This window comes from Phyllostomus hastatus, unplaced genomic scaffold (assembly GCF_019186645.2).
Source record: "Phyllostomus hastatus isolate PE091 unplaced genomic scaffold, TTU_PhHast_1.1 phas_scaffold_55, whole genome shotgun sequence".
Lineage (NCBI taxonomy): Eukaryota > Metazoa > Chordata > Mammalia > Chiroptera > Phyllostomidae > Phyllostomus > Phyllostomus hastatus.
Genome location: NW_025334035.1, coordinates 5,515,781 through 5,540,892, shown reverse-complemented (window position 1 = coordinate 5,540,892; position 25,112 = coordinate 5,515,781). Strand labels below are relative to the sequence as shown.

At 42.7% G+C, this 25,112-nt stretch overlaps 1 protein-coding gene across 2 annotated transcripts in view; it reads left to right on the top strand.

Annotated features, from left to right (window-relative positions):
• The window catches only part of STX8 (syntaxin 8), a 243,914-nt gene that overhangs the window by 58,532 nt on the left and 160,270 nt on the right, over positions 1 to 25,112 (top strand). For both annotated transcript variants that reach the window (XM_045824154.1, XM_045824153.1), the window contains exon 6: positions 10,987 to 11,079. In XM_045824154.1, the coding sequence (XP_045680110.1) occupies positions 10,987 to 11,079 (93 nt within the window). The remainder of the gene's footprint in view (positions 1 to 10,986; positions 11,080 to 25,112) is intronic.

The following is a 25,112-nucleotide window of genomic DNA, read 5'->3' as shown; positions in this document are numbered from 1 at the left end:
CCCACATCCTAACAACCAACTGAACCAACAGCAAAATCCACAACTCTTCTTGGATCTGTTAGTGAGAGGGGAGGACACAGAGCAAGTTGCTTCTTGCAAGACTGGAGAAAATAGACAAGCAAATACAGAGAGCCTTGGCTTACTTGGAAGCAAAACTTCCCAGGCAGAAACCAGCACAAGAACCAGTACTGTACTTGAACAGTTGCTGGAGGCTTAGTGTGGACAGGTCTGAAAGTTAAAAACTTCAGTGGGATCCAGTTATGGAGGGGTCCTCACAGTTTAGTGAGATTTACTTCCCGAAGCTCAACCAGGTTCTCACACAAATATCAGAGAAAAATCTCATCATGCTTTCTGAAAGGCGTGGGAGGTGGAGAGGAACCATTTTGGAATACAACAGAGCACTCTGTTCTTCTTAACAAGGTCTGCCTTCAGGAGAAACTAGTTCACTGGAACCTAACGTGCTGGGGAATTACCAGAGTCTAACTGACCTGCAGGAAAGGAAATGCCCAACCCCAGCCTCCCAGCCGCCTGTCCCATCTAGGGTGAGGGGAGAAAGAAACTATGAATCAGTTGGAAAGTTCACAGTCTGGAAGCATAGGCTCACCAAAAGACGGAGATGTCATCACAGGACTGTAGTGCTCTCTTCACACCTTACCACCATATTTTTAAAAGTTTTTCTTTTTCAACCACTGTTTACATTCAGTACCAGTCCATACCAAGTTTCAGATGTACAGCAAAGTGGCCGGGAAACCACACACTCTCCAGAATGGTCCCCCCACTGCCTGGCCCCATACCCAATTATCTCAACATTAGTGACCATCTTCTCCATGTTGCAGTTTGCATGTCTGTGGCTATTCTGCAGCTACCAATTTGTACTGCTTAATTCCTTCACCATTTTCACCCAGCCCCCAACCCCTCTCCCCTCTGTCAGTCTGTTTTCTATATCTGTGAGTCTGCTTCTATTTTGCTTGTTTATTTTGTTCATTAGATTTCATAAGTGAAATCATATTACCACCATATTTTGTACTAAAGGTCTGTTTATAGCAGTTCCTTTTACTTGTACTATTAAGAAAAAAAAAAACCAAGGCATACCAAAAGGCAAAAAAAAAACCTATAGTTTGAAGAGACAGAGCCAGCATCAGAAACAGACATGGCAGAGATGTTGGAATTATCAGACCAGGAATTTAAAACAACTGTTGCTGGCCCTGACTTGGTCTTGCTCAGGTGTTTGGAGGGTCGTCCCAATGCACCAAGGTTGTGGTTTGATGCCCAGTCAGGGAACATGTAGGAATCAACCAGTGAATGCATAAATGGGTGGAAAAGTGAGTCAATGTCTTTCCTTTCTCTCTCTCCCCTTTACTCTCCCTCCTGCTTCCTCTCTCTCTTTAAAATCAATAAATTAAACAATTTTAAGACAACTATGATTAATATGCTAAGGACTCAAATGGATAAAGTAGACAGCATTGAAGAACAGATGGGCAATATAAGCAGAGAGATGAAAATCTTAAGAAAGAACCAAAAAGAAATGTAGAGATAAAAAACACTAACAGAAAGATGGGCTTATTAGCAGACTGGAATAGCTGAGGGAAGAATCTTTGAGCTTGGGATATCTCAACAGAAACCTCGAAAAGTGAGACGCAAAGAGAACCAAGAGGACAAAATATTCAAGGACTGTGGGACAACTGCAAAAGTTGTATCTGTAATACAAATACCATAAGTAGAAAAAGGAAAGAAAGGAACAGAAGAAATATTGAAGTAATGACTGGAAATGACCACATATTAATGTCAGACACCAAACCACAGGCCCAGGAAGCTCAGAGAACAGCAAGCAGGATACATTTAAAAAACAACACAAAGCCCAACCACACCTAGGCATAGCATTTTCAAACTACAGAAAATTAAAGAAAAATTGAGTACACTGGCAAAAAAATACACCAATAGATCAGTGGAACAGAATAGAGAGTCCCAAAATAGATCCATATAATCAACTGGTCTTTGGCAACAGAGCTGAGGTAGTACAAGGGAGCAAGGACAGTCTTTTCCACAGACTGTGGAATTAGTTTATGGATTAGTTTATTAGTCTATGGATTAGTTTAACTGGTCGTTGAATGTTGAACCAGCCTTATATATCTGGAATAAGTCCCACTGGATTATGGTGTATAACTTTTTTTTAGAGTTGTTGGAATTAATTTGCTAATATTTTTATAGGATTTTTAAAATCTATGTTCATGAGTGATAGTGGTTGTAGTTTTTTGTTTTTGTTTTTCCTTAAGATGCCTTGGTCTAGTTTTGGTGTCAGGATGATGATGGTAGCCTCATAAAATGAGCTGGGAAGTATTTTCTTTGCATCTTTCCTTGGAAAGAGATTGTAGAAGAGTGTTACGATTTCTTCTTTAAATGTTTGGTAGGCTTTAACAGTGAACCCATCTGGGCCTGGTGCTTTCTGTTTGGGGTGGTTATTCATTGTTAATTCAATTTCTTTAGATATAAGTCTATTCAGATTGCCTCTTTCTTCCTGCATAAGTTTTGGCAGCTTGTGTCTTTTGAGAAATTGGTCCATTTCATCTAGGTTATCGAATGTGGTGGCATAGAGCTGTTCATAGTATTTCTTTATTGTCCTTTTAATATCTCTGAGATCTGAGTGATGTTTCCTCTTTCATTTCTATTATTAATTTTTATCTTCTCTTTTTTCTTAGTTATCCTGGTCAGAGGCTTATTGATTATTTCATTTATCTTTTCAAAAAAGTAGAGTTGTTTTTTTTATTTTTTGTTTTTAATTTTATTGATTTCTTCCCTAATTCTTGTTTCTTGTCTTTTGCTTATTTTATAGTTAATTTGCTCTTCTTTTTCCAGTTTCTTGAATTGGAAGCTTAGATTATTGATTTTAGATCTTTCTTCTTTTCTAATATATGCAGTCAGTGCTATAAGTTTTCCTTTATACATTGCTTTTGCTGCACTTAAAAATTTTGATAAGTTGTGTTTTCATTAGTTCAAAATATTTTAAAACCTCTTTTGAAATTTATTCTTTGAGCATGCATTATTTAAAAGTGTGTTGTTTAATCTTCATATATTTTGGTGTTTTCCATTTATTTTTTTGTTATTATTTTCTAGTTTAATTCCATTATAGTCTAAGAGCAGACATTTTATGATTTCTATTTTAAATTTGTTAAGAGGTGTTTTATCTTGTTGTGTTTATGTTTTTACTGGTTTTTTGCCTGCTGGATCTGCCCATTTCTAACAGAGGGATGTTGAGGTCTCCTAGTAGATAGAGGATTCATTTATTTCCCCTGGCAGCTCGATCACTTGTTGCCTCATGTGATTTGATGCTCTGTTATTAGGCACATACACATTAAGGATCACATCTTTTTGGAGAATTGACCCCCTTAAAATTATATTCTGCCCTTCTTTATGCCCGATAACTTTATTTGCTTTGAAGTCAGCTCTGCCTGAAGTTAATATAGCTAATCCTGCTTTCTTTTGATTAGTATTAGCATGGTATATCTTTTTCCATCTATTTATTTTGTTTTGAATCCTCACCCAAGGATATGTTCACTGCGTTTAAAGAGAGAGGGAGGGGAAACATTGATGTGAGAGAGTAACATTGATTAGTTGCCTCCCATATGCACCCTGACTGGGGATCGAACCTGCAACCTAGGTATGTGCCCTGACCAGGAATTGAACCCACAACCTTTTTTTTGGTGTACAGGAGGATACTCCAGCCAACTGAGCCACTCGGCCAGTGCACTGTTCACTTTTAATCTATATGTGCTTTTATATTTAAAGTGGGGTTCTTGTTGACAATATATATTTGGGTCATGTGTTTTAATTCACTCTGACATGCTCTATTTTTGAAATTGATACAGTTTTGCCTCTTTGTTTCAATCTGGGTGCCATTTATTTCTTTATTTTTCTTGCCTTGTTGCCCTTGCTTCAGACTCCAGTACAGTGTTGAGTTGAATAGAAATGGTGAGAGCAGATGTCCTTGCCTTGTTTCTGATCTTAGAGCAGAAGCATTCATTTGGAAGCCAGGTTTGTCTTTGTTTGGTACTAGATATTTTTGTATTTCTAGAAACATTCTTGAGATTTTTTTTTCTGGGATGCAGTTATTTGGATCTGCTTTGTAGTGTCGACCAGAGCCATGTTTACCTGAGGGCGGGTGTCAGCAGGCCCATTGTCAGTGGCTGCATCTGGCCTGCTACCTGTTTCTGTATGGTATGTCAACTAAAAATGTTCTTTACATTTCTAAGTGGTTCTAAAATAGTCAAAAGAAGACTATTTTGTGACTGCAAAGATTGTATGAAGTTCAACGTTCAGTGTCTGTAACTATTATGGGAGCCCAGCCATGCTTATTTATTTCATCTGTGGATGCTTTCCTGCTATAGCCCCAGAGATTAGCAGTTGGTCTTGAGACTGTATGAACCACAAAGCCTAAAATATTTAATATTGGGCCCTTTATAGAAAAATGTTTGCCGACACCAGTCCAGTAGTATTTTACCCTACTACTGAGCCAAACCATTCTGAGCACAGACACACCTCAGGGGTATTGCAGGTTTGCTTCCAGACCACTGCGACAAAGTGAGTATTGCAATAAAGTGGGTTGTCATCTTTTTGCTGGTGGAGGGTCTTGCCTTCAATTTGTAAAAAAAAAACACAGCATCTGTGAAGTATAATAAAGCAAAGAGCAATAAGATGAGGTGTGCCTGTCCTCTGCCTTGTGAACTGCGTGGTGACCTGGTCAGTGGGAACAGGAACTGGGTCCAACCCTGTCTGAGCTCAGAGGTCCCTTTCAGGTGGTTTGTTTCCTCACGTAAATGCCCTGACCCATACTCAGCTGAAGCCTCAAGGCGGACCCTGTGCAAACCTCCGGTTTTCTCTTTGTGCTGCTCTCCCCTTTCTGGTCCCGGGCCCTATATACTCTAGGCCCCTTGACCTATTTGTATTCTTTTCAACTCAGGGATGGTCAGCTCCACCTGGGTCCCTCTGTCCCAACACCACAATGGGCAGCACCCTCCAAGCTGCTCTGGGGTGCTCTGGGGACAGTCACAGAGCTCATCTCATTTGTTTCCCAGCTCTCAGGGGTCACCTCCCTTCACTTCCTGAGGTCTGGGTCTTGAAACTGTTGTTTTGTATATTTTGCCTGAGATCATGTGTATGTGTGCGCACGTGTGTGTGTTTCCAGTTTCTAGCCAGAAGTAATTCTAGTCTGTTCATCTTGCCAGAAGCAGAAGACTAATTCTATTGTGAAAATATCCAGTAAATGAGACACCGTGCCTCCCTTATACCTTCAGTTCTACATACCCCTCCTGTTACCATGTTTGAAGCAAAGTGAGAAAATTCAGAGCAATGCAGCTTTACACATAGAACAACTTCCATTTGCAGTGCTTTATTGGTCAGATCCACGGTTCCTGAAAAGCATTTCTTGCTAGATAATACTAGTGAACTTTCTGGCATGGCTGCTTTTTGCCAGAAAAAGCTGTTTTGAATTAGGAAGTGTATTCTTGTCATTGAGAAGGTGCTACACTCAGAGACTGCTGTAGTTTGGGTGCGAGAGGGTGCCACTTGCCCGTTTTTGTCGGTGAGTCTTTCAAACAGAGTGTCCTTGTTGAGATGCCTGCCCTTCGCAAGCCTCCTGGCCTTTGGGGTTTGTTGGAGGGTGGGGAGATGAAGGAATGGAGGAGAGTGGCAGCACATACTGTAGGTCCATTTGTTTTTTTACTTTTGCTTTTGTGTTTTGAAATGCCGTGTTCCTCTTTGCTTTCCTAGCAAGTTGATTTTCAAGGATAAACACAAAAATGGAAGTAAATCTTTGTACAAAACCTTATTAGTCTTTTCTCTGCCTCAAGAGTCTTGGTGATGGGCTGTGGTTGCCATGGCTTTGCTTCGTCGTCAGGTCCTGTACTGGGTAAAAAGAAAGAAGCATGAAGGGTCATTTCCAACTTTCCTTTGCCCATGGACTCTATTAGCCTTTCTGTACTTTAGTCAACCCTTAGAAACACTTCAAAAATCATCCTAAAATAACAATTTATTGGCAGGACATAGACTCAAGGCAATGAATGCCTTCCTTTCCCAACTTAGAGCGAGGCCTAGTTACAGCCAGTTAGTCAATCTTGGCTTCTGTGTTACTGACGCTGTAATTTGAGGCACAGATGGACATTAGGCATAAGATGGGCGAGGTGATGGCTCTAACTAGAGACCCTCGGAAACTCCTGAGGTTGAACAAAGGCAGGCAGCCTTTTGATTAGTGCAGACCCTTGTGTCGAGGTGACAGCAGACCTTGGGGAAGGTGCTCAGAAAGAAGGTTTTTGTTGACATAGTTTCTTGATTAACCCCATCTATTCTTAACTGTTATTTTATAGATTTTTTTATATAGATTCTAGCAGAAAGTTGCATGTTAGTTCTAGATTTAAGTGTCCTTAGACCTCTAAATATTTCCATGTGAAGTGGTGGTGGGGAGGTGGCGAGCCACACCCTGTTTTGGACAGGCAAATCTCAGTAGCTGATCTGTGCACACTTGCAGTCACAGCCTCACAAACAACTTGTTTGGAAGACGTCCTCTCTTACAGCTGCCCCCACAACAGGAGTTCTTCACTGAGACCTCAAAACAATAAAAACATCTACTCTTCAGATCTTGATCTAAGGACCTTTCCATTGTGGATAAAGTGATTAACTTTTCCTCATTTGATCCTTACTTCTCCTTTTCCAGAGAGAGCTTAAAAAAAAAAAAAAAAAAGATTTCCCATTGCTCTTCTGGGCACTGGGCAGTTTAACCTCAACTGCTACTCTACTGCCTGAACTCAGAAGGTGTCTCCTATTGACCGGAAGCCCTTTCACATGTCTAGTAGAGACTGTATTTCTAGCAGAGACTATACATGTCCAGCAGAGACTAGACAAACCTAGAGGTCCCTTTGGTTATTCTTTGGTCTAAACATCGTTTGTTACGTACTTGCTCAGTGCCAGCAGTTGGGCTCTGGATCGGGGCTAAGACACAGGAAAAGAAGACACAGTCCCAGCCCTGAAGGCTCTTGTCACATGCTTAGCAGGGGCCTGAGGCTGCAGCTCCTAGAGCTGTCCCTCAGTTTTACTTACTTGTTAAAATGTTGATAATATTTTGCTATGGAAAATTTCAAACATATAACAGTAGAGAGAGTAAGGTAATGATTCCACTTGACCCATCAGTTGCTTCAGCAATTGTCACCTCACAGCCCGTCATGTTCTACCTGTGTGTCGGCCCACCTGCCCGTCCCATGGGTTAATTTTGAAGCAAATCTTATACGTTATATCATTTCGTTGGTGAATATTTCTGAAGTGTGTTTTTAAAAGATAAGAATTGATTTTAAAAAATTGGGATTTTTCACCCTTAACAAGTTAACAATTCCATAATATAATTAAACATCCAGTGTTCAGATTTCCCTGATTTTCCCATGATGTTTGCTTTTGTGGGATTTTTTTAGGTTGTTCAATTCAGGATCTGAATACAGTCTGTACATTGCAACTAATTGATGTCCCTTCAGTTTCTTTAATAGATAGGTTCCTTTGCCAACTCTCTCTTTTTTTCTTTGCAATTTCTTGGTTGAAGAAACTGGGTCATTTGCTGTGTAGTTTCCCATCATCTAGATCTTCCTATTCGTTTGCCCATATATTAAAATATTCCTCTGCCCCACAAATTTTCTGTAAATTGGTAGTTAGATTCAGTGGCTTGATCAGAATCGTTTGTTATTTTTGGTGAAAATACAGTACGATGACTGTCCCTTTCTTTTTCATCTGTAGTCACCAGATAGGCCTCCCACAATTACATGGTATTTGCTTAGAAGGTGGTTTTTCTGAACATCTAAAGATAGAACAGCTCCAAACACCTAATTATTCCAAAGGGATTTTCAAAAAATGATTGCATTAGTTTTCTAGCCTGTCATAATAAGTTAGTATAAATTGAGTCACTTAAATACTAATCCGTTATCGAACGGTCTGTATGTCAGAAGTGCACTCCGGGTCTCACTGGGCCAGGACCAAGGTGTGGGCAGGGTAACGGAGGCTCCAGAGGAGAAGCCATCTGCTCACCTTTTCCAGCTTCTAGAGGCCACCAACATCCTCGAACCAGGGTTCCCTTCCCCAGTCTTCAAAGCCAGCCGCTTGTATCCTTCACATCCTTCTTCTGTGTCTCTGTGATTGCAACTGGGAAAGGTTCTCTGTTTTAAGGGCTGGTGATTACCTAGTGTCCACCTGGGTAATCCAGAACAATCTTCCCATTTCAAATGCCTTAATCTTAATTAGAACTGCAACATTCCTTTTGCTGAGTAAGGTCATATATTCTCAGGTTCCAGAGACTAGGAGGTGGGCATCTTTAGGAGGCCATTATTCTTCGTATCACAATGGTAATCCATTTTTTAAAAATTAACATCATTATAAAATTGAAGGATGATTAATAGAGTGTGGTATGTTGCAGATGCTCTGTTGTGATATAATGACTTGGGATATATGATAGGGTAGGGCAGGTTACAGTAGTAAGCTGTTAGTTATGACATCATAGTTTTACATGGTTCTGCATGAGTGCAAGGCTCTTCATTGTTTATATCTGTGCAAGTGGCAGCATTTTATTTTGTTCACTGTCTCTAAGACAACTGTACCACCTGCCCTTAGAAGCACTGCTTTAGAACTTGGAGACACTCTGGTCATCAGCATCATCATTGTGTACTCAGGATCTCAGTTTTCTCAACCGCCTGTGTCTTTGGGTTGTGGAATAAAAATTTGTTATAGCACTTAAGCACAGTGAGAAGCTGCTGTGTTCTTATAGAAATGATCTGAGTGGAGCAGAATTTTAAGCCCTCTTTCTGTTTTGCATTAGACACAGCTTTTAGGTAGTTTAAACGGTACAGTGAAGCAAGATCAAGAAAAAAGACTACAGTGTAGGCATTTCTCATTCCTAGCCTGTGTCGCTCCTAGATAAAGCAACTCCGTAACTTTAATGATTCTTTTCCTAATTGGAAACTGTAGAGGAATCACCTTTCCTCTTTTAAATCATTTTACCTTTTAATTCATGTTGACACTTGACCCTCATTCCTATATATACAGGCTATTTTGGGGATGCATTTGGAATTTTACTATAATATTGGTCATCCTACAGCAGTACTAGGTTGATGATAGATTTATCTTGGAGGCCTTCCAAGAGGTTGTTACTAAAGACCAAAAGGACCTCATTATAAAGAGATTTTGCTGTAAAATGGTCCCTTAGAATGATCCCTGGAGAAAGCAGGTCATTTGTATAGTTTAAAAAATACGTAGTGTCAAAAAATGTCACTAAGGGGTCCTTACCTCACACCATTAGTTTAAATAAATTCCAGATGAATTAATGAGTTAAGTGTAATGGCTTATTTTCATAAAAAGATTAGGAAAAATATAAGTAAATGTTAACGTGATCTTGGATAAGAAGACCTTTGTGATTTCTGCTTTTGTAGATAAGCCTTTATGTGAGTCAGTCATTTTAAAAGGCCTGTCAGCAAACGAAGCCACAACTGGCAAGTTCACCTCATCTGACATACATACTGCCTGGGTAGAGAGAGTCCTTCAGTTCAGCCTCAGGATGCTCTCCCGAGTGTACCTGGAAGCAAAGGAAAAATCTCTTACAAGGAAATTCCCAAGACTACCTAGTTAGAGAGACAAAGAACAAACCAATATCAGATTTAAAGAAAAGACTTTGAGTAACTTGAGTCCTTTTTAAATTTTCAAAATCTAGAAGAGCAATACTTATAAAAAATGCTATTTTACCCTTTATTGTTTTATGTCCTTTTTTTACTTAATAACATATGGGCTTTTTTCAACATCAAAATATACACGGACGATATTATTTTTAGTGGCTCTATAGTGTTTTATTATATGACTTTATTATGTTTTTAAACAAATCACTGTATTTAGTGATTTGGATAGTTCCCAGGTTTTCACTATTATAAATGTATCAGTGTGGGTTCAATTAGGAGAAAGAAAGTTGAACAGAGAAAGTTTAATATACAGAATTATTAACTATAATAGGGAATTAGAGTAACAATTTCAGAGGAGTGACTGTGCTGTGCCACCAAGCTGGTGGAAGTTGCTAGCTTCTGCCCTCTAGGGTGCCAGGGAATACTCTTCACGGGCAAGTGTCGGGCTGGAGGCACTCTGCTGTGAAACTGCCCGAGGAGAGGTGCATTGGCAGAACCTGCTGGCCTCGGGGCTGCTGGCCTCTCACACTGAAGAAGCCGCACGTTCTGCGGGCGCCCGTCAGGACAGCAGACGGGAAGCAGGAAGCAACACCTTTTCCTCTGTGACGTCTCTGCCGTCCTCTACTGACAGAGTTGGCAAAGGAAAAGATATTGGATTCAGGTCCATTCTCAGACCAGCACAAAGGGGTCAATTTGGAGAAGCAATAAATTGATAACTAGCACAGGAAGCAATGTTTAAAGGAATGTCAGAGTATATACGTCTTACACACTACCTGAATGTTTTCTTACATACATTCCTAGACACAGAATTGATAGATAAAAGACAGGCACAATTCACTCTTCTAGAAAGGGGTATTAACTGTCCTCCCGTGACATAGACTTAGGAGCATCACACTTTAGTTAACCTGGGTATGAGCATTCTCTTTCATTTTCATTTCCTGTCTGCATCCTTTGCCCAGTCTATAAATTGGGAGATTAAGTCTTTCTTACTGATTTGTACTTGCTCTTTATGTATTAAGTATTTGAAAGTTTAAATGTTTATGTAGTCAAATCTTATATTCATTTTTAATACTTGAAATTTTAATTCATGTGGAAATCAGGTTAAGGATTAAGGTAGGTATTTAATTTTTTCCTCTGTTTTGTTCCAATAATATTAACTGTTTTCTCTCTCTTTTTCGGACTGATTTAAAATGTTTCCTTTATCACACATTGAATTGTGTTATATGCCTGGATATATCACTGGACTTTAAATTGTTTTCCTTTGGTTCTCAGTTGGTTGTTTTACTTTTTCTTTCAGAACAGGACGCAGGCCTTGATGCCCTTTCTTCCATCATCAGCCGCCAAAAGCAGATGGGGCGGGAGATTGGCAATGAGCTGGATGAACAGAATGGTAGGAGTGTGTCTGAGATTGACCAAATTTGCCATTTAGTGCGAATACCAAAGGCTTGAGTGTTTGTTAAATGATTTTAATGTTACAAAACATGAAAAGTGGTTTAATATCAGTGGATTATTATATTTAATGCAATTGAGTGTGGTTTGTGGCAGATTCAGATTGTGGTTACCAAATACTATGTAAAGAAATTTGATTAAAAAATTTCCAGGTCTCTGGAGCAGCTTTGGAAATGCTGTGTTTTATGACGCATTTATTCCAAGAGCTTTTCTTTCTGTGGAATGTGGTGAAATTGCTCAGTGCGTTCGTTGTACATGACATGAGGCCCAGAGAGTCTATGGGGACTCTGTCGCCTGCACGCCCAGTGGGCCTGGCTCTTCTCCCGTCACAGATACTGGGTTGGAGGGTGAGAAAGTTTATTCAGGGTATGATGTGATGAATCTGTTTGAAGAAAGATTGATTTTCAGTCCATAAGCAGGATGGCTTAGGAGAGACAGAGCTTTAACTGGAGAGCATATCTGACAGGCTCCTGTGCAGCAGGAGGAATGAGGGAGAGCAGAGGGAGGCAGGGGACTGATGGGCACAGTTGGGGGGTCGGGAGGGTCACTGGTTGGTGAGTGCAGAGTGTGAATCCAGGTTAGACATGCCCGGTGAGGGAGCCGAGTGGAAGAGTTGAGTAGATGGTGGGAGACATGGTGCCAGAGCTCACTAGGGCGACCAAAGATGATATGTGAGAAGCTGCAGCGAGTGGTAATGTGTGACAGTTGAGTTTCAGTGAAGCTCCTACTACGTGCTAAGCACTTGCTCATTTTATTTAATCAACACCACGAAGGCAATATTATCTCTGTTTCTTAGAGGTGAGGCTCAGAGTGGCATCACCTACACATGACGGAACTGAAATTCCAGCTGAGGTCTTCTGAGTCTAATGTGACTGCCTTTTCTACTGAACTAGCTTCCTCTCTGAGGAAGACAAAGCAGGGAGAGAAAATAAAAAGGAAGATGTTATGCAGTTTTAGCTTTTGGTGATAGTACCAAGGAGGCTCGTGAAGGAACAGCTTTCAAGTGAAGTTGTCATGTGTGAGTGAGTGTGGAAGCCCCAGGAGGGGGCAGACCTTGCTCCGGAGGGTGGGCGGCCCCTGTCAGAATTGTGCAGGTAGTACCTTTCTTGATCTCTATGAGGAATGAGATTTGTTCCCACAGCACTTACTATTCCATTTCTGTGTCATAAATAAGTAAATAAGTAAACAAATTCCATCTATTATAAGTAAATAGATTAATAAAACAAATGGAGAGGGTTTGACGGGAGTGGTGGGGAGTAAACACAGACAACTGTAATTGAACAATAAAATAATTAAAAAAAAAAACAAGTGGAGAAACTCTTCATGTCTAAAGTCCCAATAGTGGGCTTTATTAGTTTAAGCACAGAGAGGAAGGCAGTTTAGTCCTTTGCCTGTTGGTGCTAATTCATGTATTTGCATATAATTCAGTTATGGTCAGTTTCTCCCTTGAAAGACAGTCTTGGTGAGAATGTTAGCTCTGTGGAAAATCTGCCTGTCATACGTATAATTGTTCTTCATCCCAAGGAAATTTAGCCCATTCAGTGGGCCAGACTAGACTGGCCCAGACTAGACTGGGCTCCATACTGGTGAAGCATGCCCGCCCGGCCCGCCCTGTGATGTGCTTCCACAAGCCACTATACGATCACCTATGAGACATGGTTACAAGCTGATGGTTCATTCTTTGGTGAGGTGACCTGCTGACTTCCCAGATATTACCACATGCTTTTCTCCACATAAGCAAGCAGTCACACCAGCATGTCCTTATCTTGTCTTCTCTCTAGTCCCATAGTTATCATATGGCTGCATATTAGAATCACACAGGGAGCTTTTAAACCTCCCAAACCCCAGGCCAAACCTGAGTTAGTTTCCTATTGCTATTCTAACAAATTATCACAAACTTAGTGGCTTAAAACAACAAACACTCCCTTACAGTTCTGAGGATCAGACGTCTGAAATCAGCTTCACTGGACTGAAATCAAGGTGTCCCCTCCAAGGCCCTAGGGGGAGAATTCATTCCTGGCTTTTTCTAGCTTCTAGAGCCTCATTCCCGGCACCCCGTGCCTGTGGCCCCTTCCTTCATCTGTGAAGCCAGTATCATAGCATCTTGTTCAGTTGTCACATTGCCTCCTGTGTCACATTTCTCTCTGCCTCCCTGTTATAAGGACACTTGTAATTACATTTAGCCCCCAACCACATAACCCAGGATAACCTCTCTATCTCATATCTTTAATTAATTAATTATGATTTAAAATTTTTAAATTACAGTTGGCATACAATATTCTATTAGTTTCAGGCGCACAACATAGTGATTAGATATTTATATACCTTATAGAGAGATCACCCCAGTAAGTTTAGTTGTGCAGGGTAACCCACGCGTTACCCTGCACAACTAATACAATATCTTTTTGCTGTACTTTACATCCCTATGACTGTTTTTATAGCTGCATTTTATATCTTACTCCCTTCCCCTTTTTTATTCTTAATTTATTAACACATCTGCAAAGTCCCCTTGCCATATAAGGTAACGTTCATTGATTCCAGGGATCAGGATGTGGGTGGATATTATTCAGCCTACCACGTTGCTTTTCTGAACTTTTCAGCATGAAAAGTGAGCTGAAGGGCTCTGACACACCTTGTGCTGGTAGTTCACTGCTAGGTGTGTGAGGTCCGTGGTCGCTTTGTGTCCTTCGGGGAGCACCGTCGTTATTTTCCAGCCTCTTCAAAGAGCAGTGGTCCCCTTGATCCCAGTATTGACGCTCTGCGGACACGTGGTCCTCCTCCTCACCACAGTTTCTGTCAGAAAGCAAGGAAAGTCTCAAAGATCGACAGAGACATAAAGAGGATCGGCCAAATTTGGGATCTTGGAACGTCAAAAAGAATGACGAGGACTGGCACCCACCAGCAGAGGGTCGTGAAACAGCTGCTTTGTCCACCAGAACTGCGCCCCTGCGGTTCAGCTCGGTGCTGCCCTCAAGGTGTGGCCAGGGCCACGATGGGGTCTCAGCAACTCTAGTCAAGTCAGGCCTGTTCATGTTCTTGTTTGTGTTCTTTTCAAAAGGCCCTGTCCTCTGGAGTGTGAACTCCTGGGGGTTTCCCAGTAAACCAGCCCCGCAGCTCTTGGTTCTGGAACAGCACCTGGGGAGTCTGTGCCCAGCCATCCCTGCAGTTCACCTGGAACAGGAGGTCTCCCTCCAGGCACTGGCAGTGCCACCTACCAGCTACTCCTTGTCCTCATTAGGTTTGGTCACTGGCATAGGGACAGAACAGTTACTGGTGCTGGTCAGGCCCTTTTTAATTCTATATGAGAAGATTGGAAGCTGAATGTCTAAATGGATGCTAATTTGACCCTTCAGCTTTGTGGTTATGTTCTAAGTACACTGTATTTTGTTAGTCAGGTTTTGATACTGGATTCCAAAATGGTCTGGTTGGCCTTTATCTCGGCCTATTGTTTTTGTCATTTAAGGGAAACCAAGAGAATGATTCAGTAGGTCAGGAAAGTGAATAGAGCTATTTACAACAAAAGTGGCCCTTCTCCAGTGTCCTAGGTTCCCCACTACCCACTCAGGTCACAGTCAAAATCCAGATGGGGCTGTTTGCAACACCTATGGATATAACAGCCTTTTAGATTGTGGCAGAAGGAATAGAGGCTGATTACTGTCCCAGCAGGGATATAATTTTTATCCTCAGAGAGTCCCTCAGTTTCTGCGAAAGAAAGTGGCTGACTCGGCCCTATTTCTGAGGAGCCAGTATGCCCATTTGAAACCACTAGCCTGACTGCAGTCCCTGGGAGGCCACCACAGGGAAAACCAGCTTCTTTTGGCAACACATGGAAAATACCTCGCTTGTCTGTGCACACGTGGACGCACGCAGCCGGGTCTAGAAGGAAGATGAGGACGGGGAGGTGTGGAGGAGGAAGTGAAAGGATGGCGTTAAAATGTGATTGGAAGGGTTTCTGGCTGTGACTAGGCTGGCAGATGTGTATGTATGTAACTGTGTCCCTCTGTGCATGTGTGGGACTTATGTCTATCATGTGAACTTATAAAGGGCAGTATAAAAGCAGAGTACTTAAAATGTATTGTCTCCACATATTCAACAAGGGCACTGGTTCTCCTACTAGTCAGCACAGTGAAATCATCTGGGAAGCTATAAATGATATTGAGGCTTGGGCCTCACCCCTCAGAGATTCTGATTTGATTGGTAAGCAGAAGACTATCCCGAGTATCCCCCTACCCCCCCCAAAAAAGATGTCTGTGTGCTGGAACGTGTGAATATGTTAGATCACATGGCCCAGGGGCCTCAGGTTGCAGATGGATTGAAGGTTGCTAAGTCAGCTGACCTTAGGAAATTTATTCTGGGTGGCCCAGAAATTTTTTCTGGGGGCCCAGTGTAATCACAGAGGTCCTTAAAAGTGGAAGGCAGAGGTAGAAGTTACAGTTCGGAATGATGTGATATGAGAAGGACTGAATCTCTTGTTGCTGGCTTTGAAGATGGAAGAGGGAGCCACAAACCAAGGAATGCCAGCAACCTCTAGAAACTAGAAAAGGCAAGGAAGTTTAATTTTCCCCTACATCCTCCAGAAAGGAATCCAGCCCTACTGACACCTGGTTTTAGCCCTGTGAAACTCATGGCAGACTTCTGAACTTCAGAACTGTAAGACAATACATTTGTGTTTTAAGCCACTAGGATGGTGGTAATTTGTTACAGCAGCAATAGAAAACCAACTCAGATTGGGTCAGTGGTGGGCATAGTTACTTAAGATCCCTGGCTGGTAGATGAACCACCATTTCAAACATTGCTGGTTGCTGTGCCAGAGTAAGAGAGCTCAAGAGGGTCTTGTTCCTGCAATCAGGTGCGCTGGCCCAAAAGCAACGTGTCAGTTTCATTCACGTCTCATTGGTCAGAAGTAATCATGTGCCCCACCCAACCACCAGAAGGTATAATCATACTAACAAATCCTGTTGAGGAGGGAGGAGGACCAAAACTGTTGCTTGAATGGCATAAGTGAGTATCAGAGGGGCAGTATTTAGCAGTTAACAGCCAAACTGCCTCTGGTATGTATTAGCTACATGACCTTGAGCAAGTTACTTTCTCCGTCATAACTTTCTTGTCTGTAAAATGGGGGTTTTAGTGCCTATTTTACAGTGTTGTTGTGAAGAAGAAATGAGCTGATATGTGTGAAGCTCTTGGGATGGTGCTTCACACATTGTAAGTACTCTAAAAGTACTTTTTATTATTAACCCTACTTATCCACAGCACAGACTTTTGGTGAAAACGGTAGACTGAGCTGGAGAAGTCCCACCATTCCCTCTTCCCAACCCATGGGAATGTTGGGTGAAGCCCAGGGTGGGGCAAAGGCAGGTTTACAGGCATTTGTGTGGAAAATAATACTATAATTAATAAATAATAGTATGAGAATAAACTCTGTGTTTCATGTCCTTACAACTGTAAACCTCCTTTTCCCCACCCCTGTATTTTTAAAAATTGGCTTCCAACTTTTAGCTGAGTGTGGAAGCAAGACAGGGAGTTCTCAGGTGTTGGAAACACAGGCACAAACCGTGGCGGCAAGTGGAACTGAAGTCTGGAGGCCCTCGGAGAGCACTGAAGCAGACTGGCCCCTCCAGGCCTGGCCTGCTCACACTCACGCAGGGGCGGGAGTTGAGGCTGCGGTCCCTGAGCTCTGAGAGGGGCTGCAAGTGGGCTCTTCACCCAGAGCCAGGAGCTAGGAATTGGCAGGTTTATGGGAAAACTGTTTCCTCTCTCCCCGTCCATGAATGGGATGCTCAGTTAGGCCACCCACCTTGGGCCATGGCCACCCTTCTATTTTTAACATGCATACCTAAGTTTACATTTTTTTAATAACAAAGTGAAAAGCAAATAAAAATCACTGAATAAATCAAGTTTAGAATTCTTAACCCTTCCTTCAAAGTCCTCATCTTTCATGTTGTTTTATAGTCAGTATTTTATTTAGATTTACTAACATGTTATACTGATTTCTGTTAAAATTGTTGTAGCCATTCTACTACTCAGCTTTTCCAATTGTTTTTTTAACATTCCCTTCTGCTCCTTGCATTATCTCTGTTTCACTTGATAAAGTTTTGGTTTGTTGATCTCAGTTGTTCTCTTTCATCCCATTATGGGCTGAATGAGGTCTCCTGAAAATTTGTATGTTGAAGTCCTTACTTCTGAAACTTCAGAATGTGAGTGTATTTGGAAATAGTGTCTTTAAAGAGGTAATTAAGCTAAAATGTGACCATTAGGGTGAGCCCTAATCCGGTATGGTGGCTGTCCTTATAAGAGGAGGAAAGGAGGACACAGACAGACTCAGAGGGGAGACACGGGTGAAGATGGTTGCCTTCAGGTTAAAGCGAGGGGCCTCAGAAGGAACCAGTCTTGCTGACACCTGAGCTCATACATCTGGCCTCTAGAATTGTGAGAAAATAAACCTCTGTTGGTCAAGCCACCCTGTCTTGGTATTTGACATGGCGGCCCTAGCAAACTAGTACACATACTGTGGGCTTTTCCTTACATATCTGCTAATTCTTTGTCCACGTCGTATTTATGAATTAAGGACCATGTCAATGAGTATAGGCAGCTGACATAGGGTTCCTTTGTATTTAGGTAGGTTTATTTACCCCAAACCAACTTTCTTGAATGGGTGAACTGGTTATAGTACTCAGTGCAAATGGGCAGGATGGACCGAGAGGCAGGTTTCCCTTTAGGGTATGTGGTTAGGTAGAAGCAGATACAAGCAGATTCAAGATCCTCTGTGGTAACTCTTACCCCCAAAGTTACACAGGTAAGGAGAATTTTAATCTTGGGGTGACATCTTTTATACAAGGTCTGCTTAGAAGGTGACCAGCCATGTACTATGAAAAATAGAGAGATTTGTTGAAGAAGATACAAGATACAAGGAACATTGTATACCGGACAATGACGCCTCAGTCCCCTTCAAAGTAGGCACCTTGGGACCTCACACGGTTCTCCCAATTACAATCAGCTGCCCCATCGTATTTTCCTGAATGTCACTGATAGTCTGAAATCTCTTCCCTTTCAAAGTTGATTTTAGTTTTGGGACAAGCCAGAAGTCTCAGGGTGCCAATCTGGGCTGTAGGGGGACTGAGTCACCTGGGTGATTTGATGTTTCACCAAAAATCTCTGCTCAAGATGTAGTGCATGAGTGGGTGCATTGTCATGGTGAAGCTGCCAATCACCAGTTGCCCATAGCTGCGGCCTTCTGAGTCACCCAAATAGTTTCTGTGGACAAATGTTCAAGCTTAGTGTAAAATTTGATTCAGATTCACTGCTCTACTCACTCAGTCATTTTGAATGTGACAGCTGCACAGCACACATGCTCACTCGATGGGATCTACCACCCCCACTGACTAGTACAGTGAAGTCGTCCTTGTTCACACATGTGCATTGCAGTCCACTCTCCTTGTCTGCCAGGTTTCATTGATGTTGGCAAACTGTTCTCTTTATATTAACAATGGCTGGACTTTTCCCAGACAGACCTCATGTATTTTATTTCTTTTCTCCACTGTGTCTATCCTAGGGGCTCTCCTATTGACTCATTTGTTAGCCTGAACACCAGCACCCTGGGCACTGCCTAGGCAAGCTTTCCTCTGGAGAGAGCTGCTCTGGTGGTTCCGGCCTGAAGCCACAACTGCAAACTGCAGTCCTCACAGGGCAGGGTAAGGGCGCGCTGGCCTGGCTGCTCTGCAGACAACGCTCCACTCAGTGCCCATTGCTGCCTGATAGTGCTTCTTCGTGGGCCCTTGTTTTGGCTCCCAGTAGCAATTGACTCCAAGCTTGGAGCCTCTCCAGGGTTCTATCGGGAAGAAAGAACTCCTGTCTATATCTCTGATCATGTAAAGTGGTAGGGTTTTTTTTTCAGTTTTTGTTTATTTGTCAGTACAGTCCCAACTGTCTTTGTTTTTTAAGAGAGACTTCAAAATGCTCTGTTTACTGACAGGCCTCCTTCATGTTTTCAGTGCCTCTGTGGATTTATTCTTTCAAAAATACCTTTACTGGCAATTTCATTGTATTTGGGAAGGAGTGGGGCAGCTATGTATGCTCAGCACTTAATATCTTGAGCTCAAAGTCTCTTAATGTTTTTTATGAGGTCACAGTATCTATAGAAATCATTTTGCTGAAGTGGCTAGTGTTCTGGAAGCTTCAATTAAACAAGCTTTTAATATAGTCTTGTTCTCTAGGGCTCCAGGTTATCATCTGATGTGATTGTAGATGAATTTGCCTAAAGATAAGACAGATGCAGAAGGTGATTATCTTGCAAGCACTGATGGTATTAAATACAGGTTAATATAAAATGGGTTCCTTATGAGAACATTCACTATTCATTTCTAGAAAGGGGCCAGTTTATAGTAGTAACAGGGTCTGCTGGGGCTCGGGGGAGAAAGTACACCAGCTAGTAATGGCCATTGTGTTGTTCTAACAATTGTTGGGCACCAAGTGGGTGTCCACTGGTTTAACTCAATTTTTACCCCACTTACCATACTTGGAATTAATGTCAGATTCCACAGGTTTCAGGGCACAGTCCCCAAAGACTGCCTTGGTTTCCAGTGCTGACAGCAAGTCCCCACTCTCCCTGAGCACTCCTGCCTCCCTGGCTACAAATACAGGGTTCCCACCGTCCGACCCCTTCCGTATTCAGTAATTTGCAGAACAACTGCCAGAGCTTAGGAAAACGCTATGGTTGTGATGACAGTTTTGTTATAAAGGATACATCTTGGGGAAGCCAAACGGAAGAGGAGCAGAGGGCAAGGTCTTAGGGGAGGGGTCCCCATAGAGTGTCCACATCCTCTCCAGGTGTGTCACCTCCCCAGAGCACATCAGTGTGTTCACATACCCAGAAGCTCCCAGAACCTCACTGTTCAAAAGTTTTTTAGAGACTTCATTCATAGGCACCATGGATTAAATCTTTGACCACTCGAGGAACCCAGATTCTTTGAATCTGGGGAGTCTGCAGAAACAATATTCAGACATGCACACAGGGTTTGCCCTCTGGCTTTGCTGCTGGCTGGCACTCTGCTGATGAACTGGGTTTGGCCCACTTTGGGTCACAAGGACTATTTCTCCCTTCTGGCCTAGTGCCTCCTTGACCCCTTTCTTCTGGGCTTGTATCTTGGTCTTCACCCTGTCCAGTCTGAGAGGCCATCTAATGAGAAAGAGGCAGGAATTTTCTAAAGGAAAAGCTGTGGAAATGGTTGTCAACGAAAAGGGCATTTATCCTTAGGTCCCAGGACAGCTGGCCTGGTGACTCATCAGGCTCCCTTTCCCCTGGGGCTCACCACAGTTCCTGTTTGAGTTCCAGGAGGGAGGACATCCAGCCAACTGCAGCAGCTGAACTGCAGAATGACGCAAAAAAGCAACCAAAAAGGAGAGACCAAAGAGAGTCTCAAAGAAAAGGCCAAAGCAATCGCAGCTGCGAAAAGCAGGTCACACTGGAAGCTTCAGCTCCTGCCACTGTGGCCCAATGACAATATTTTTCCTTCTCCTTGGTGCCTTTGCAGGAAGGGGAAACCTGGGGCTCTTCTTGGAGGCTGTGCCAGGGTCCTCAACACCACCCCCAGGTTTGGTGATTTGCTGGAAGGACTCAGAAAACTAAGCAGATCCTTACCTATTCATATAACCCCCAAATCAATACTTGCTGTACTCTTGCAGTTATTCTCGGACATGTGTAAAGAGGTAAAAAATTTGAGTAATCCATTGAGTGCATTCCCAGCCAAGGTCAAATAAGGCGATGCTGTGCCTTAGTTTTGCTCTCATGCAGAGATGACCGAAGGATGGAGACTCCTGCTCTGGGCCAGTTGGATGGGGTTTGAATCCCAGTTCTGGCTCCTGCTAGTGGGGTGGCCTCAGGAAAGTCAGTTTATACTTCTGAACCTTATTTTCTCTTTTGAAAAATACAGAAAATAGAATCTACCACAGTAAATTGTTTTTGAGATTTAAGATATGGTCCATGTGCAATACACATGTAGATACATGAAAATAAAATGTACACCCACACACATATACACACACATGAGGGCGGACACACACAAAAAACAGGAATTATCTCCTGGAGGGCAGGCCCCTTGTACCACAGGCTTCCCCCACTAGGTGAGTGTTCTAGGAACCCATCTATATCAATGTACCAGCTGGTGGTGTTGTGAGAGGCTGTGTTTGGCTTCAGCAAATTTTTTTTTTTGAAGACTCTTTCAGCACACTTGCCCATTTCATGATGGGTGACTTACGAGCACACCTGCTCACACCACGCTGAGTGTCCAGCAGTTCTTGACCAAAAATGGCATGACCGCCCTGTCCCACCCTCCTTATTCACCTGAGCCCCCGCTTAGCAACTTATTTTGTTTGTTTGTTTGTTTCCCCGGATGAAAAAACTCCTCACAGGGAAATATTTTGCCAATGTGGAAGAGGTGAAACAAAAAGTGGCAAAAGCACTAAAAGGCATCAAAATTAACGAGTTCAAAAACTGTTTTGAGCTGTGAAAAAAAAGTCTCAGTAGGTAAATAGCATCAAATTAAAGGTGCCTGAAGTTTAAACATGTAAGGATAAATACACAATTGTTTGTAAATAAACTCTGGATTCCCGCCCCCCCCCCATACCTATTTCCTTTAGTAGCAGTGTTCACAGTGGCTCTATAGGACATAAGTACTACAAGTAACGAGAACTGATTCTAGTTCTACTCCTGGCTATAGCTTGTTACAGGGACAGAATACAAAGCAACATCAGCCAAGAGAAAAAGGACATGGGGTGAAGTTCAGAGAAAACCAGGCACAAGCTTCCAGGGGGCCTCTTCCAATGGAGCCCCACAGGATGCACTTAAATCCCCCAACAACACGATCTGTCCACCCCTCTGAAACGTTGCCAGCTGGGGAAGCTCATTAAAGACCCAGGGCCCAGGGTGTCCGGAGGCTATCTATCGGTCATGAGGGTGCCCTCTGCCTGGCACGTGCCCAGACTCCAGATGCCCAGAAGGAGAGCAGGTGTTCGGCATCGACCGTGCTGTTTGTACACTTTAGGAACAGTGGCTGCTCTTATCAGCTCATAGTGGGAACCCCTGCCAAAGTCAAGTTCTCAAACCCCCAGCCAAGAGCCAACTTTGTAAGTAGGCCTTCTAAGAACAGCAATTAGGCCTGCTATGTTCATTCTTCTCTGAACAGAGGTCTGAACCAACTATGATTTATTGATCCTGTTATTACATTTCCCCGGGATTCAGGGTCTGTGAAGGATGAGAACACTTGATTCCTGAGAAAAGCAGGCATGTGCCCTTTAGAAGGGAAGGGACACCACAGAAAGTAAAAGCCACTGAAGACAACCTTGATCTCTTCACAGTTTCATCTAGAATGTTTGGAGGCCAGTTCCATTACTGAAGACCTTGAGCTGAGCTTGGTTTCTCTTTAGGAGTCTCAGAGAATGTGCTTTTTTTTTAAAAAAAAAAAAAAGTGGGGGGAGTTTTTTAGCATATGGGGTGGTGAAAAGGATTGAAGAACTTTGGTAATAAAAACCAAAGCAGCAGGAAGGAAGTGGTCTGATTAGAACCAAGTGCTTGGGCAGGGAAGGACAGCACACGAAAGGAACTGAAGTTGCTGAGCAGGAGTTTCACTTGATTTAGAACCCTTAAAGGAGCCCAGGCAGGAGGGGACGTGGCCCTGGCCGTTTGTGTTGGGCAGGGACACGGTGTTCTCTTTCCATCCGGACAGCACTGCCAGGAAGCACTGTGAGGGCTGCGATAGAGAACTGTCATTTTATTTTTATTATTAATACCGTTGTTTTAACTACTTTAAACCAATCCACTTTAGGAACTAGATTGAGATGCAAAGGTAAAAGTATTCTGTCAGTCAGGTTGGTTAGCTTGAAATTTATAAACAGAACTTTAAAATAGTTTTTTATTGTATAAAGAATTAACAGCTAGTCCATTAGAGTATGTGTACGGGGTAGGCAAAAGTAGGATACAATTCATATGGAAGAGGACATGCAGCTTATGATTGTTACAGTAGCTTCATTAACTCAAAGGATGTCCCGGCGACACAATGCACTCAGGGTCAGTGTTGTTGGTGCTCCAGTTGCTGGCCTGCGTTATTCCTACAGTCTGGCAATCTATGGGCTGTACTCAAGCACACTTTGGCACAGAGCTCTTTGTAAACCTGCTTTTGCCCACCCCTGTACATATAATGAGCCTTCGAGTACACTTTAGTGGTAAATGCTGGGTGCCTATGACTAAGTGTTTATGGGAAATATGTTTCAGTGGGCTCATGGAGAGACTGGGCTTGAAGTAGTGCTTTCAGATATAAATTAATGAGGTAACTGTATTCGATGTTCATCTTATATCACTTGTGTACTTCTAACCTAACTAGCTCCACTGCAGTTAGGCCTCTGTTTTCCATGTGAAGGAAGAGAGAGAATTCTGGAGCATGTGTGGGGGGGGGGTGGAGAGAGAGGGAGGAAGTCACACAGACATGAGCTTAGACTTAGATTTGGGTGGGAATCCATCTGATGGTCTAGGAGTTCAAGCACATTTAAATACCAGGTAGCAGCACTGCTTATGCTGACCAGGTCGCTCCACTTGCCTCACTGAGAAGTCTGTTGTGCTCCTGTAGCTGGAACAATGTGGAAGACCAGCCCAGGCTGAGCTGCTCACTCTTTTTCTAGGTTGAGTTTTAAAGCCCCATGGAGTACGGGTCAAATAGAAGAGGAAAAGTATCAGGCTAATTAGGAAAGCTTTTTTCTAGTCTCTTCATTTAACTTGTGCCACTTACCTTGAAAATTGAATCTCTTTTTCTTATTCATAGAGGCATTGAATCACAGGTTGGCCTCTCTTGGGAGCACACTCAGGAGGCAGTTTAGTGTACAGGGCATTTATCTATTAGGGAGCACCTGCAGGGCCAGCACCTGTGGGAGGGAGGCCATGCAGGCAGGGTGGGCAGGAGAAGCTGAGCCCGAGACAGCCTCGGCCCGCCCTCATGGGAAGTTCTAGGGCCCAAATGGTCTTTCAGAGTTGGCCCATGTTGACTCACATATCTGGGCCCTGATACCTCCCTCTTGATCAGTCACTGAATATGGAATACTGTGGGAAGAGCCTGTCCTTGACCAGACAGCCCTGTGTCTTTGAGTCCATCCTTAAGGTGGCCAACGGCCTAGAGCTGCCTGCTGACGGCATGCCCGGCAGCCGGGGCAGAAAGTCCTTCCTTGACGGGGGAACCGGGCCGTGCCTGTCCTTTGGGTCCACCACACGTTGGGTCGGGTTAAGCATTTGAAAATTGTTAGGTCTGTAGAGGAGGAAATCAGTGGGTCAGACGGGACATGAGTGAACCAGAACACGTGTCCCTGGAAATGATTGGCCCGTACCCAGTATTTTCATGAATCCTTGGAATTAAATCTGTGTATTGTTTCTCCCCTGTTTCTACCCATAGCTTTGTTATCAGTTGGGGTAAAGTGTGGAACTGTGTACCTTTTCCTTACCTTTTATAGGTCATTGTGCATTATTGTGGGCACTACATATTTTAGGGCCATCTGTGTTTAAAAACTTTTATTCAGTTATAGTTGTTCAAAAACAATTGGAATCTGTCAGCACATACAAAGGTTTCTCTTCAGGAACTTGGGAAATAGCAATAAAAAGACTCAGACCAAATAGAAGTGATTGTTTGCCTCATTTTATATGCACCAATGCTCTACTTAACCGCATGTTCAGCGCCCCACCCTTTTACTTTAAAAAAGAAAACCTATCAGACTCTATAGTTTTATTCTTTTAAGAATTTCACAGACTGGTCATTCTGACTACCAACTAACTAAGGGAAAGATGGAATGAGCAGATTTTTAACTGGAGAACAGTAAACTTCTCCACAAGAAACCACTTGAAGAGTCAAACTCCCAGTTCAGATGGAAGCAAAATGGTTTTCCTTAGGAATTAGCCTTTATGCTGTGTCTACCTTTCGAAAGAGAACAAAGTACCTCCTT